General features: G+C 35.0%; 1 protein-coding gene across 1 annotated transcript; it reads right to left on the bottom strand.

Moving 5' to 3' along the window:
* Nucleotides 1–1,728: 1,728 nt before the first annotated feature.
* LOC117932749 (probable carboxylesterase 8) lies at nt 1,729–3,022 on the bottom strand. The gene has a single exon (XM_034854042.1). The coding sequence runs from the start codon at nt 2,857–2,859 to the stop codon at nt 1,879–1,881; it is 981 nt and encodes a 326-aa protein (XP_034709933.1). The 5' UTR covers nt 2,860–3,022; the 3' UTR covers nt 1,729–1,878.
* Nucleotides 3,023–15,757: the final 12,735 nt, after the last annotated feature.

Below are 15,757 nucleotides of genomic sequence, written 5' to 3'. Positions count from 1 at the left end.
TTGTTTAATCTTTGTGTTCTTGAACTAACATTGTTGGCATCAAAGCTTTCGTTGGCACTACACCATAGCATGTCCTCCAAAAGTAAAGAACAAGAAAAATAGTGCCCAAAATCAATTTCTAACCATTTGAAAAATCTTAAGGTGTGGGTATGATCTTTTATACATTCTAATTAGAATTTTCAAGTTTGTCTTAATGGTTGGATGAGAACCATATATACTTGAATCAACAACCAATTAAGAGTTAATTAGATTTGGTTTCAATTATGTTAATGTAAGTTTGATGTTTGATTAAGGATGGTAACCATATGTTTTTTAATCTAGGGTGTAGGCCAACACAACTAGGCTTCATTTTGATTTTTTGTCATGTTGAATTTGGTCTTGGTCTCGAGAAATATATGAAGGGTATTTGTTTTTTCGCTTAGAAGACTACACTTCAAATCAACAAGAAATACTTATAGTTTGTTGAAGTAATTGCACTTTTATTTTCTTCTCTTTCTTGAAAAATGGAAAAGTGATATTCTATTTATAGAAAATTTCAACTTAAGTTTATTGAAGATCATTGCATGTTTATTTTCTTTTCTTTCTTATAAAATAAAAGATAGATTAGGTATTACAACTAGTTGGGTTTGGGACAGGTTGTACCCATCTCAACCCTATCCTATTTATTGAAAAATAATTCTCATCTTCATCCTATTAAAAAAAATTAAATAGGACTTGATGAGGTGGGATGAGTATGCAAATTTTTCATACCCATCCCACCTTATCCTATTTAACTTTGTTTTGAAAATTTTTATAATTTTTTTAATTACATTAAAATAAATATATTTTATAAATAATTAAAATATTATAATTAACTTATTTTATTGAAAAATATTTATTATTATTACTATTATCATTATTATTATTATATTAATAATAGGTTAAAAAAAATTATATATAATTAGGGTGGAGTAGAGCAAGACAAGACAATGCTCGAACTGACCCCGCACATGTCTCGGGTTTTAAAAAAAATCTCAAACGTGCCTCAAACCCGTTTATTTAAATTTCAAACACATTCCATTATGAAAAGGGTGGGTACCCAAAAAACTTATCTCATTGTCATCTTTAAGAGAGATCCTCTATTTATGGAAAATTTTAACTTAAAAAGCTTGTTGAAGCTCATTTTATACTTTTTTTTCTTCTCTTTCTCATAAAAAGATCCTCTATTGTTTAGAAAAAAAAAATTAATAAATAGATCATTCTCTCTCACACTTGGTGTATGTTTGGCTAAAAAAAATACTACGAAAAATGTTGTTCCTAAGGTGGTTTGGTTACTATAAATAATAGGTAAGGAAAAAAATACCGAAAATATGGAGCTAAATATTTTAATGTGTAATTTAGTTTTCTCTTCATAAAAAAATAATAATAATAAAGAGAAAAATTAGAAGAAATAAAAATAAAAAACAAAAAATAAATAAAAAATAGATTTATTAAAGACTTGAATAATAACATGAAGATTCACAAGAATATTATAAATGCTTTGGTTAGGTTGACAAGTCCGGATGGAAAGCCCCTCAATGTACTCCCAACTCAGATCCTTCAAATCCTCTCTTGTATTATTTGTCTAATGAAGAACTTCAAAACGTTAAAAAGTGCTTAAATGCTATGTAATGAGGTAATGGATTGACGAAACCATGTGGAGAACACCATCAGCCACTGTGAGAGATACCTATCGTGATTCCTCTCCCCTTCAAAGTATAGGTGTGTTTGTTTCCCAAGAAAATGATGTTAAACATATAATTAATACATTCCACGACCCTTCTGTCTGAAAATTTATTTAATCTAAACTGATGTTTGGTTCCCGTGAAATCCAATTTATTAATGTTTTGGGTCAACACATCACATGGTTGATTTTGAAGCGGTGGAGTAGATGAAATTCTTGACATCATTATACAAACCTTCAGCCTGTGAGGGATCAAAGGCCTCCACGCCATGGTGACCGCCATCATTGAATTTAGCCACCACGTGCACCCCACGCGCCTCCATCATCTCCGCAACCCTCCTCTGTCTGTCAACCAGTGGATCCCCACCGTACCCTCTCACCAGACACTTCTGCAGCCGTCCGATCTTCTCCTGGTGGGACTGGGACCCTCCCGCCATTGGATTACTATACTCATGATCACGATCAGCGCCGTTGGGCAATGCAAGTGCCCATAGCAGATCGCTCGCCGGCAACGGCAAGATCCGATCGTCCGCCAGTCTCAGTTCCGATTCGGTCCTCTCCACCCCACCGAAGTAGGGCTGATTCAGTACCAGCCCTTGGATCTTCATCGCCCCAAGATCAGCATCAAGTGCACGCACACCTGCGTGGAACACCATGTTTGCTCCTGCACTGCCCCCCATCAAAAAGCACTTGGAAAAATCAGCGTACTCTCTCAGCCACGGCTCACCACCGTCGATCTCCTCAGCCGCCTGGCTCCGGATCCACATGATGGCTTCGAAGGCGTCCTCGTAGGCAGCCGGGAGACGGTGCTCCGGCGCGAGACGGTACTCGAGGGACAGGACCAGAGCTGGAAGCTTAGCTGCCATGGAGTTGCAAGATTTGTGGAAAGGCAGAGTAGAGACGCTGAAGAGAACGAACCCACCTCCATGAAAGTACAAGATGACGGGAAGCTTGGTGTTTGGAGGAAGAAGACTAGGCAGGAAGATGCGGAGAAAGGTGTTGTTGGCGGGGTTGAGGGGCACGTCTTTGGAAAAAGCCACAGCGCTGTCGGTGGCGGCGGTGGTTTCATCAGTAGCGGGTACAGAGGGAAATGGGCTACTGCGAGTGAGAGAGCCATCTGGGTTAGGGACGAGGCCGAGGGACTTATAAGCGTCCATGGAAGATGGTGGTGGCGCAGAAAGAAGATATATAAAGATGGCGTCTGGTTGGGTAGCTTTATAGGATATTAATGGAGCTATGGTTGGTGTATATTAATACGAGGAGAGGAGTTAAGCAAATTCTAGTTCTAGTTGTCACAGTGCTCAATATCCTACGTTTTGGTTGTTGGGAAAATGATTTAGAAAATGATTTATTTGGATCAATGGATGGACTAATAGCAGAGTTTTTATCAAGTGGCAGGACTTCTTTAGGTTGAATCCTTCACGAGTTCTGGTGGCTATTCAATTCAAATCGATAATCTTCCAGTGCAATTAATGACTCTTGTTGCATATTATCAAATCTTTTGAATACCTACTCTTCCGCATGGGCGGCTCTGACAGTCAACAAATATATTAATATATTTTCTAGATGGCTTGCAACTTAATTATAATGATGTTGTAAATGAAAAGGTAGTGAATGACCACATTGATGGTCATTATGAACTCCATTTACTCATCTTTAAGATGAGTAATGGGAGTTCATATTATGAAGCCTATAAAAGGCTTCTTACCCCCCATGTAAAAGCATCCCGAGAAAAAAAGAAAGCTCTTCCTCTCATTCTCTCTCTCTCTCTCTCTTTCTTTCACTTTCTCAATTCTCTTCTTTAATTCCTTCTTCTATATTATATATCAAAGTAAGATATATTTTATCTCTACTACTTTGATTTGCATTATATTTGTCTTTATTTTACAACACATTATCAGCATGAATTGCTCTGAAGGTAATTCTCGTATCTTAAACTTGAAGTTATTTATATAGAATACAATTTTGCATATTTATATTATTGTTGATTTGTTTTGTTACATATTGTTAAAAGTTATAAACAAATTATTTGATTTTGTTTATAATCAAAGTTATACCAATGCTATCAAGTTATTATAACTGATTTTAATAATATTGTTTTGTCATATATATGAAGTTATTTGACAATGTCGAATATCACAAAACTCGAATTTGTGGCACTTGACATTTCGGGAAAGAACTATCTATCTTGGATCCTTGATGCTGAATTACATCTTGATGCAATGAACCTTGGAGCTACGATCAAACAAGGAAATCAAGCATCCCTGCAGGATCGCGCAAAAGCATTGATTTTCCTTCGCCATCACCTCCATGAAGGTTTAAAAAATGAGTATCTTACGGTAAATGACCCATTTACTCTATGGAGTAATTTGAAATAAAGATATGACCACTAGAAAACTGTGATTCTCCCAAAAGCTCGATATGATTGGATGCACCTAAGGTTGCAAGATTTTAAAACTGTTAGTGAATACAACTCTGCACTTTTCAAAATCAGCTCTCAATTAAAGCTGTGTGGAGAAAAAATCACAGAGGAAGACATGTTAGAGAAAACTTTTACTATGTTTCATGCCTCGAATGTGTTCCTGCAGCAGCAATATCGAGAGCGTAGATTTACAAAATATTCTGAATTAATATCATGTCTTCTTGTTGCTAAACAAAATAATGAGCTTTTGATGAGAAATCACCAGTCTCGTCCAACTGGATCTAAACCATTCCCTGAAGTGAATGCAATATCGTCCCAAACTCGTGGACGTGGACGAGGACGAGGAAGTGGTCGTGGTCGTGGAAGACATCCCCGATACCATGGTTCTTATAGAAATAATTCTCAGAAAATGAAAGCCTCATTGCACCACCAGAAGTGGAACAATACTGAGACAATACAAGAAAATGGGAAGCGTATACAAGATAAACCTCCTAAGAACCATGAGAATAATTGTTATAGATGTGGTATGAAGGGGCATTGGTCGCGTACCTGTCATACGCCCAAACATTTGGTCGACCTTTACCAAGCATCAATAAAAGCTAAAGGAAAAGAGATAGAGATGAACTTTACCGATGGTGATGGATTGGACCTAACCTACTATGACATTGATTTCTTTGGAGGTCCAAATGAAAAAACAGACCATTTGATAAATGATGAAAAAATTAACATTGATTAATGTTACTTTATATATAAAATAATATATTATTATGTCTTATATTTACATCTGATTTACTTTGTTATTTACATTATGCCCTGTTTTTTTGTTATATCTGAAATCCATGTGTTATTTGGTCTCAAGATGAATGAGGATGATGTATGTCTCGCGGACTGTGCGACCACGCACACAATTCTTCGAGATAAAAGATATTTCCTCGAATTGACATTAATAAAAGCTAATGTAAGTACCATATCTGGTACTACAAACTTAGTTGAAGGCTCTGGAAGAGCAAACATAACGTTGTCAAATGGAACTAGATTCCATATAAATGACGCGTTATATTCTAGCAAATCCAGAAGAAATTTGCTCAGTTTTAAAGATATCCGCAGAAATGGATATCATATTGAAACTATGAATGAAGATAATGTAGAATATTTTTACATTACTTCCATTATATCTGGCCAGAAGCTTATAATGGAAAAACTCCCGGCTTTCTCCTCTGGGTTGTATCATACAACTATAAAGCCTATTGAATCATATGTTGTCGTAAACCAGAAGTTCAACGACCCAAAAGTTTTTGTCCTTTGGCATGACAGGCTAGGTCACCCAGGGTCTTCAATGATGCGTCGAATAATCGAACACTCACATGGGCATCCACTAAAGAACCAGAAGATTCTTTCGCCCACTGAATACTCATGTGCTGCCTGCTCACAAGGTAAATTGATAATCAGACCATCTTTTACTAAAGTCATATATGAGTCACCAATCTTTTTAGAAAGAATACATGGGGACATATGTGGGCCTATCCATCCACCATGTGGACCATTCCGTTATTTTATGATCTTAATAGATGCTTCCATTAGGTGGTTACATGTTTGTCTCCTTTCTACACGTAACGTTGCCTTTGCTAGACTCCTTGCACAAATAATCAGATTACGAGCACAATTTCCAGATTATTCAATTAAGACAATATGTCTTGATAATGCTGGCGAATTTACTTCTCAAACATTCATTGACTATTGCATGTCAGTAGGGATAAATATTGGGCATCTTGTTGCTCATACTCATACACAAAATGGTTTAGCAGAATCCTTCATCAAACGTCTCTAGTTAATGGCTCGACCATTACTAATGAAAACCAAATTACCTATTTCCTCCTAGGGTCATGCTATTATGAATGCTGCAGCTTTAGTCCGTATTCGACTTACAACTTACCATGAATACTCTCCTTCACAACTTGTGCTTGGAAAACAACCAAATATCTTTCACTTACAAATCTTTGGTTGTGCAGTAATTGCACCTACACAACGCACTAAAATGGGTCCCCAACGAAGACTTGGGATTTATGTAGGTTTTGATTCTCCATCTATCATAAGATATCTTGAATCTTTGACAGACAATGTTTTTATAGCCCGCTTTGCGGATTGTCATTTTAATGAGAGTGTTTTCCCGTCATTAGGGGGAGAAAAGTCAATTCCTGAAGAACGACGAGAAATTAGTTGGAAAACATCTACTATGACCCATCTTGATCCTCGTACAAATCAATGTGAACTAGAAGTTCAAAGGATCATTCATTTTCAAAATCTTGCAAATTAATTACCAGATGCATTCATTGATACAAAGAAAGTGACAAAGTCACATATCCCGACTGTAAATACTCTAGCACGGATTGATGTCCCTGTAGGACAATTAACAAATGAATCTAAGATACGCCTGAAGCGTGGTATACCTATCGTCTCAAAGGATGTAACTCCCCGGAAGAGGAGAACCCAAGAAAAACTTGGCACTCTAGAAGAGGTTATCAAAATGACTGATCAGTTTAAAATTGATAAATCTATAACCCTAGAAGAGGCACAAATAACGCAGAAAGCCCCTAAAGAGACACATATTGAACAAAAAGCCCCCGAAGAGGCACATATTGAACAAGAAACCCTTGAAGATCCACATATTGAACGAGAAGCCCCCTGAAGAGGCATAGGTACCTAAAAATTGTGAGATCTCAGTAAGTTATGTACACACGAGGGAAAAATGGGATCGAAATAATATTGTTATTAACAATATTTTTGCTTTCCAAGTGGCCTCTAATATCATAAGAAATTATGAAGATCCCGAACCACGAAATGTGGAAGAATGTCGACATAGAAATGATTGGCCAAAATGGAAAGAAGCTATACAGGCAGAGTTAAACTCATTAACAAAACGAGAAGTTTTTGGACCTGTAGTCCAAATACCTGAAGATGTAAAGCCTGTTGGGTACAAATGGGTATTTGTACGAAAGCGCAATGATAATAATGAGATCATAAGATATAAAGCGCGATTAGTAGCACAAGGTTTCTCGTAGAGACCTAGTATTGACTATGAGGAAACGTATTCTCTAGTCATGGATGCAATCACATTTCGTTTCTTAATTAGTTTGGTAGTCTCAGAAGGACTGGATATGCGTCTCATGGATGTTATTACAACATATTTATACTGATCCATGGATAATGATATATACATGAAAATCCCTGAAGGATTTAAATTGCCTGAAGCAAATAATACAAAGCCTCATAGCATGTACTCAATCAAGTTACAACGATCCTTGTATGGATTAAAGCAATCTGGACGCATGTGGTACAATCGTCTTAGCGAATACTTACTAAAAGAAGGGTATGTGAATAACCCTATATGCCCATGCATCTTCATTAAGAAATTAGAAACCGGATTTGCAATTATTGCAGTGTATGTTGATGACTTAAATCTTGTTGGAACTCCTGAAGAGCTCACAAGAACAACAAATTACTTGAAAAAGGAATTTGAGATGAAAGATCTTAGAAAACAAAATTTTGTCTTGGCCTGCAGATCGAGTATTTTCCAAATGGAGTTTTAATACATCAATCAACATACATAAAGAAAGTTTTGAAGTGTTTTTATATGGATAAAGTGCATCCTTTAAGTTCTCCAATGGTTGTCTGATCACTTGATGTGAAAAAGGACTCATTTCATCCTTGCGAAAAGGATGAAGAGTTACTTAGTCCTGAAGTACCATATCTTAGTGTTATTGGTGCACTTATGTATCTTGACAATTGTACACATCCAGACATTGCCTTTTCTATCAATTTATTAGCAAGATACAGTTCCACTCAAACTCGAAGACATTGGAATGGTATCAAACATATATTGCGTTATCTTCGCGGAACTACTGATATGGGTTTATTTTACTTAAGGGAATCAAAGCAACAATTGCTTGGATATGCAGATGCAGGATATCTTTCAGATCCACATAAAGGCAGGTCACAAACAGGGTATGTGTTTAATTGCAATGGTACTACTATTTCATGGAGATCTGTCAAACAAACAATGGTAGCCGCATCATCAAATCATTCAGAAATACTGGCAATTCATGAAGCAAGTCGTGAATGTATATGGCTAAAATCTATGATCTAGCATATTCGGGAATCATGTGGACTCTCCTCTATCAAAGGTGACCCGACAACATTATTTGAAGATAATGCTGCATGCATTGCACAAATAACAGGGGGTTATATTAAAGGAGATAGAACTAAACACATTTCACCAAAATTCTTTTATACACATGAACTCCAGAAGAGTGGTGAAATTAATGTGCAACAAATACGCTCAAGTGATAATCTAGCAAATTTATTCACAAAATCATTGCCAACCTCAACATTCAAGAAGTTAATACACAGGATTGGAATGCGTCAACTCAAGGATATCGACATGAGGGGGAGTATGCTTGTAAAAGGGTGTTAGTGTACTGTACTCTTTTTTTCCTTCGTCCAGGTTTTGTCCTACTGGGTTTTACTGGCAAGGTTTTTAATGAGACAGTCCTAATATACCAAGAAAAGAATATTGTACTCTTTTTCCTTCGCTAGGTTTTTCCTATAGGGTTTTTTACTAGCAAGGTTTTAATGAGGCATATTCTTTTAATATGGTGGTCATCCAAGGGGGAGTGTTGTAAATGAAAGGGTAGTGAATGACCACATTGATGGTCATTATGAACTTCATTTACTCATCTTTAAGATGAGTAATGGGAGTTCATATTATGAAGCCCATAAAAGGCTTCTTACCCCCCCCCCCCCCCCCCATGTAAAAGCATCCCGAGAAAGAAAGAAAGCTCTTCCTCTCATTCTCTCTCTCTCTCTCTCTCTTTCTTTCACTTTCTCAATTCTCTTCTTTGATTCCTTCTTCCATATTATATATCAAAGTAAGATATATTTTATCTCTACTACTTTGATTTGCATTATATTTGTCTTTGTTTTACAACAAATGACATGTTTTAGAAGTTATTAGTTACTTCAACATTTGAAGTGTTGGCATTCAACATTATAAAAACATTATATTTTTTTCTTCCTCACATTACGTGACATCTCATATGCTAGCGCTATAAATTCTTTTCAACTATCTAGAAGTGTTTTACAGTCGTGAGAACCTTACTAAGCTCGAAATAGACAATATCTACATGATTAAGTTCGAGTTATTATAAATAGTACCAAACTGATTATCAACCTTGATGTGAAAATTAATTTAACCCCGTGAGAGATATCTATTTATTTGGTTTTACAATTCCATGATATACAATGAAAATAACGTGTCTATATGAAAAGATGATTGTGATATCCCATATCAAATATTGGAAAAAGTTCTTTAACACTATATAAGTATGAACTCATATTCACTATACAAATGTTTGTTAAAATAATGAGGACTTTATTAGATTTAGAATAGACAATATTCACATAATTGAGTGCAAGTTATTACACCGTTTAATAAATATTCAGTATAAGCATTAAACATTAATGATTCTATATAGTGCGGAGGATGAACTAAATTTATTGAATTCAAATGCGGTCTATGTGTTCTCCCTCCACCATATTTATTGCAGACGAGATTTTACAAGAAAAAAAGACGAGTGGAGAGAGGGATGGAACCTTTTTGGGGGTCTTCATTTATAGAAATCCTACTCAATAATTGTAGAATTGTTGGAAATAGCTTTATCATAACTATGATGGAATGTCTCCATGTCATGAATAAGTAAAAATAAACATTTTTTTAATAAAAAATTATTAAGATACCGCTATAGGTGGTAGTTTGGTGTGATCATCAAATTTTAAATAGGGAAAATTTCCCTAATAATTAACTAGTTCCAATATGAAGAATTTTTAGTGGATAATTTTATCCTTAAATATGTTTTTTATATTATCTATAAACAATTTTGAGATCATCAATAATACGAGACTCACAAATGATAGTAGTTACTGTTAATCAATAGTACATATCTTGTCCCAAAAAATTGTTTTTCACCTTTAAACAATCAACATATTGTATAATAAAGTTTTACTTATAAAAGTTAATGATAAGAATAATTTTATTATTTACTTGAATGACTTGGAAATGAGAAGTCCAATTGAAAGTTAGATTTTTTATAAAAAATAATTTAATGAACATAGCATTATCAATCTAGTTTATTATTTTGAATTAATTATAAATTATTTATATTTTCACATCAATATGATATATTTAATGAATTTGTTTTTTTTTTTTTTACTTTTATAGCAACGTGGGGTTGAATGAAAAAAAGAATACATATGTATATATAAAATAATTTTCAATATCTTATAAATCAGAACTCTGAGGTTATTATGTGGTTTTATATATATAACATATAATTAAAAACTTTATTAACCTAATGGAATGAATAGTTATTTTTCATGAGCACTCATCAATTGAATAATATACAAATATTCAATTGAATAATACAACTATTTAATGGAATAACATGCAACTATTCATTGGGTAATATAGCACATGAAAAAATTAAACAAAAATAAATTAAATTATGTTGTAATATATTGTAAAGTTAGTGTATTTGTATTGTAAGTATAATACATTTATGTTGTACTTATATTTCATTATAAAATTAATAATTTTATAAATGCTTATCGGGTCTTATGAATTCAAATTAGTATTTCATTTGTTTTTAAAAATGATTCATAATATAAGTATGTTATGAAATACGGTATGATGGTATAAAACTATCACTTTCATAAAAAAGTTCAAAATTTTCCCAATTAGGTTTTATTGTAATGTATTGTAATATAAGTCTATTTATATTGTAATTATAACATATTTTTGTCGTACCTGTATTTTATAATAAAAGTAATAATCTTAGAGATCACTTTTTATGCATCATTAATATTAAACATTAAAACACTAAAAAATTTGAGAAGGTTCTCACATTCTCTATACCCTTCCTCATATTCTTCATGCCCTTTCCAATTTTGTTTTAATTTTTTTTAGGATAAGTTACATCATTTTTAAGCTTAATTAATATAGATAAACAATATTATTGTATTTCTAAGTGGAACAAAAATTCAAAAAAATTCAAAAATTTGTAAAATTTCGAGGGTACGAAAAATGTGAGGAAGGGTATGAAGAATGTGAGGATTTCTTACATTCTTTGTACCCTTTCGAATTTTTTAGTGTTTTAATTTTTAATTTTTAATTTTTTTAAAAAATAATTTTCATCATTTCTAAGCTTAATTAGTATCAATAAACAATATTATTATATTTTTATGTGAAAAAAAATTTCGAAAATTTTGAAAAATTGTAAAATTTCGAGGGTACAATCCTTATATTCTTCATACCATCTCCAATTTTTTAGTGTTTTAATTTTCAATTTTTTTTAAGGATAATTTACATCATTTCTAAACTTAATTAATATCAATAAACAATATCATTGTATTTCTAAGTGGACAAAAATTAGAAAAAATGTAAAATTTCGATAGTATAAGAAATGTGAGGAAGGGTATGAACAATGCAAAGATTTTTCATATTCTTTGTACCCTTTATCACATTCTTTGTACCCTCTCAAAATTTTTAGTGTTTAAATTTTTTAATTTTTTAAAGATAATTTCCATAATTTTTAAACTTAATTAGTATTAATAAATAATATTATTGTATTTCTAAGTGGAAAAAAAATTCAAAAAATTGTAAATTTTCGAGGGTATGAAAAATGTGAGGATTAATTAGTAAATCATTTTCTATACATTTATTAACGTTGAATATTTCTTGACTGACTTCTTCCTATGCCCAATGTTATCTGTCTTACTTTGATGGTCAATCTTTGCCATCAAATTAAAAACACGTTTCACTAGAATTGTCTAATATCACTTTAAGTGGAATAAAAGAACAAAAATGAATTCATGAATGATTTATCTTTTCTAATAATATGTTTCAAGGTTGTTTAGATAATTGAGATCTTATTTTAGGTTATATTTGAGGTAAGAACATAGTATTATACCTATTTTATTACACTATAGAGTTCAAATTGAAGTAAGTGTTGCGAGTGTTTTTATAATTTATAGATTTCACAAGATGGGTAAGGAAAAAAATAATCAAATCATGAAAAATGTGACTAAGATATAAAAAAAGTTATTGAAGTATAAATAATAGAAATAAAAAATCAATCATGATTTTAGAAGTACTTGCTTAGGTAATTGAAATAATTGAGATACGAGAACACATCATGCATGTATTTATTAATTTACTTGCTCGTGATATTATCATAACTTTGATTCCATTAATTTTAGCATTTTATACTACATATTTTTGTGTACATGATTTCACATCGTATAATAGAGTATGGTATCATATGGTTATATGGGCCCTCGTCCGTCCATGGCCTAGTTGGCAAGGCCCAGCAAATTGTCACCTTTTCCTGCTATGCCACAAGGAACAAGCTCATCTACATTCCATGGCATGTCCTTCAAAAGTAAAGAACAAGAAAAATAGTGCCCAAAATCAATTTCTAACCATTTGAAAAATCTTAAGGTGTGGGTACGATCTTTTATACATTATAATTAGAATTTTCAAGTTTGTCTTAAAGGTAGGATGAGAACCATACATACTTGAATCAACGACCAATTAAGAGTTAATTATATTTGATTTCAATTATGTTAATGTAAGTTTGATGTTTGATTAAGGATGGTAACCATATGTTTTTTAATCTAGGGTGTAGGCCAACACAACTAGGCTTCATTTTGATTTTTTTTTCATGTTAAATTTGGTCAAGGTCTCGAGAAATATACGAAGGTGTGGACCCCGCATTTCGCTACTCAATGCGTTTCCCACTCGAAGGCGAGACTCGATTTTTATTTTGAAAAAGTGATTTTATTTATGAAATCAAAAATGACTTGGAGTCGCCACTTATTTTTGTTTTATTTTTAAAGGGTAAACAAAATAAGAAAGAAAAACCCTAAGTGTGACTCCTTGTTTGGAAAAGGTCGGTCTCCGAGAAATCAGATCGGGTTCGGGGGTCAGGTTACTCATCGGGAAGGTACGGTAGAGACCGTAGCACCCCTCTAAGCCCCTAAAATGGGTCTCTACTAATAAAATGAAGTAATCAGGGCAATTAATTAGGAAATCAATGAATGCTCGGAACTATCATGCACATATGAGAATCAGAATATGCATAGACAACAACCAAAGTAGAAGTGGAGGCGTACCTGATCAGCAAACGGCAACGCACTATCACAAAATAGGGTTAGTGCACAAACACGGGTTGATTACATGCATATCATGGAACATAGCGAATCAATCAATTAGTCATGAATTCTCATATGTAGGGCCCCCACCAAAGCCCATTTTATCTTGCTTGAATCAATTCCGATAACTCCATTGTCCGGAGTTACGGAAATTGATTCATTGCTTACTTCAAAACATTTTTTTTTTAAAAAAAAAAAAAAAAAAAAAAAAGAGGAAGTATGAAAAGGGCTTGCCAGAAATAAAAGTGGCAGCAAAGCTTTGTTGAAAATGTGATTTTGGAACTTAAAGGAACTCTAAGGAAGAAGCGTGAGACAATTGGGACTATTTGAATACCAGGATTTAAAAGAACTTTACAAAACGGGATTCCGGATGTGAGGTGTCCAGGGAAGGCGGAACGTCGGTCAAGCAGAATTCCAGATGCGATATGTCCAGGTAGAATGGCGGCGGAGGGAGATTTCCGGATGTGAGATGTCCGGGTAGGATATTGGAAGAATTCCGAATGCGATATGTCCGGGTGGAATGGCGGCTGAGGCATTTTCCGGGTGAGAGATGTCCGGATGGAATGTAGGCGGGAGGAAATCTGGATGTGAGATGTCCGGGTAGGATGTTGGTGAAGAGGATTCCGGATGCGAGATGTCCGGGTGGAATGTAAGCGAGAGGAATTTCGGATGCAATATGTCCGAGTAAGGTAGAATGTGGTTATGAGTAGCGGGAAGGATAAGTATGGGTTGTATGGACATGGGGGCTTGGGTGAGCGGTTTTAATGGGTATGTGAAGGAGTGAAGGATGGCATGCACCCGTGAGACTCCATGTGAGTGAGGGAGTGGGATGGGGAATGAATGAGAGGAAGATGGGCGTGATGGAGGATGCTTAGTTCCAGCGAGCTTGAGAGAGGAAATGGGTATGACGACCTAGAGAGAGAGAGGGATAGATGGACGATGGGTATGGGCGTACTGGGTAAAACGATGAATAATAAACGAAAATGGGTATGGAGATGCTGAAGAGATGAGTTTTGCTACCCTGACAACTACTCTAGGTTTTCTAGGATCTCTTTTGAGCAGGGATGAGAAAATAGGTGCATACCATGGATGGATATCCAAAAACAGGTGAAGTAAAGAAACAGAGTGTGAAAGAAGACGGATATATAAAGAAAAATCTCAGAAAATCCACTTCATGAATCATCCATGAATCTTCTGAGCAAGTGGGTAAACCATATCAGACACAACCACCCTCACGATTCTCAAGCACTTCATAACCACAACAGGAGCATGTCAAATTAAAAGATGGACAAATCTACACAAATGCATGCATACATATCGATAAACAGATCGGTGGCCTTCAACATCCACCCAAAACAGCATCATGTTATGGAAAAGACAATGAATAATGAGAGACGAGGATAAAACTATGTACATACCTGGTTCCTCAAGCAAAAAGAAATCAAGCCTCAACTTTCTCAATCGCTGACTCTTGGCAATAGAAGACCTCCTAGAGAAAATCTTCTCTCCTCTCCCCTTTTCTCTAGTTCTTTTATCTGTTCCCCCCTCCCTATTAACCTCTTCTTTTTTCCTTTTCTCCCTTAATCCTCCTCTAGCAACCTCTTCCTTTTTTTCCTCCTCGTATCTTCCCTTGCAAGCCACTCTTTGCAATGTTGTCTCCTCAAACGATCTCTGCAGCAGCCACCTTTTCTACACCACACCTTCTGCAGCCACCTTTTTGTCTGTCCTACTCCTCCTGCTGCAGCCACTTTCTCTGCTTCACTCCATTTGCCGCCACCTTTTATGTCGGCCTCCTTCTGCAGCTTCAAAAAGCGAGGTTGATTCCTTATGACCATTAAGGATGTGGCAAATGGCCCGCTGGGATAATGGCACTTAGCTAAAAATGTGATCTGCAAAAACAAACAGAAAAAAGTGACTCATGCCTAAATGGGGGTCTACAAATATGCCCCTCTTCGGTAGAACTCACGAATGTAGGGAACATGAACACTGAAATGAAAGGTAAGTGTGAATAGTGAGTGCAATGAAGTGAACTCTACCGAAGAACCAAGGAGACCCCCATAGGGACACTAGCAAAATGCGAATTCGCTTAAGCTGACAGACTAACACAAAGGCTTTAATCCTAAGGGAAAATGATGACTCAAAATGCCTTTGAAGCCATACTAAGGATCCGGGCTCCCTCTAAGATGTCCCCAAAGGTGACTCGAAGATCGATGCCAAAGATGAGTAACGGTCAAACCACCCTGGAGTACGAGATGAATACGTGATAAGCACCGAGTAACAAAGCGAGGGAAACCGAGGACAGATGCAAAACCATGAAGGTGAGATATGCAATGCCAGAGAATATTGAATGCTGGGAGCTAGGACTCGGA

This window comes from Vitis riparia, chromosome 15 (genome assembly GCF_004353265.1).
Source record: "Vitis riparia cultivar Riparia Gloire de Montpellier isolate 1030 chromosome 15, EGFV_Vit.rip_1.0, whole genome shotgun sequence".
In the NCBI taxonomy this organism is placed as follows: domain Eukaryota; kingdom Viridiplantae; phylum Streptophyta; class Magnoliopsida; order Vitales; family Vitaceae; genus Vitis; species Vitis riparia.
This window is presented reverse-complemented; position numbering and strand designations above follow the sequence as displayed.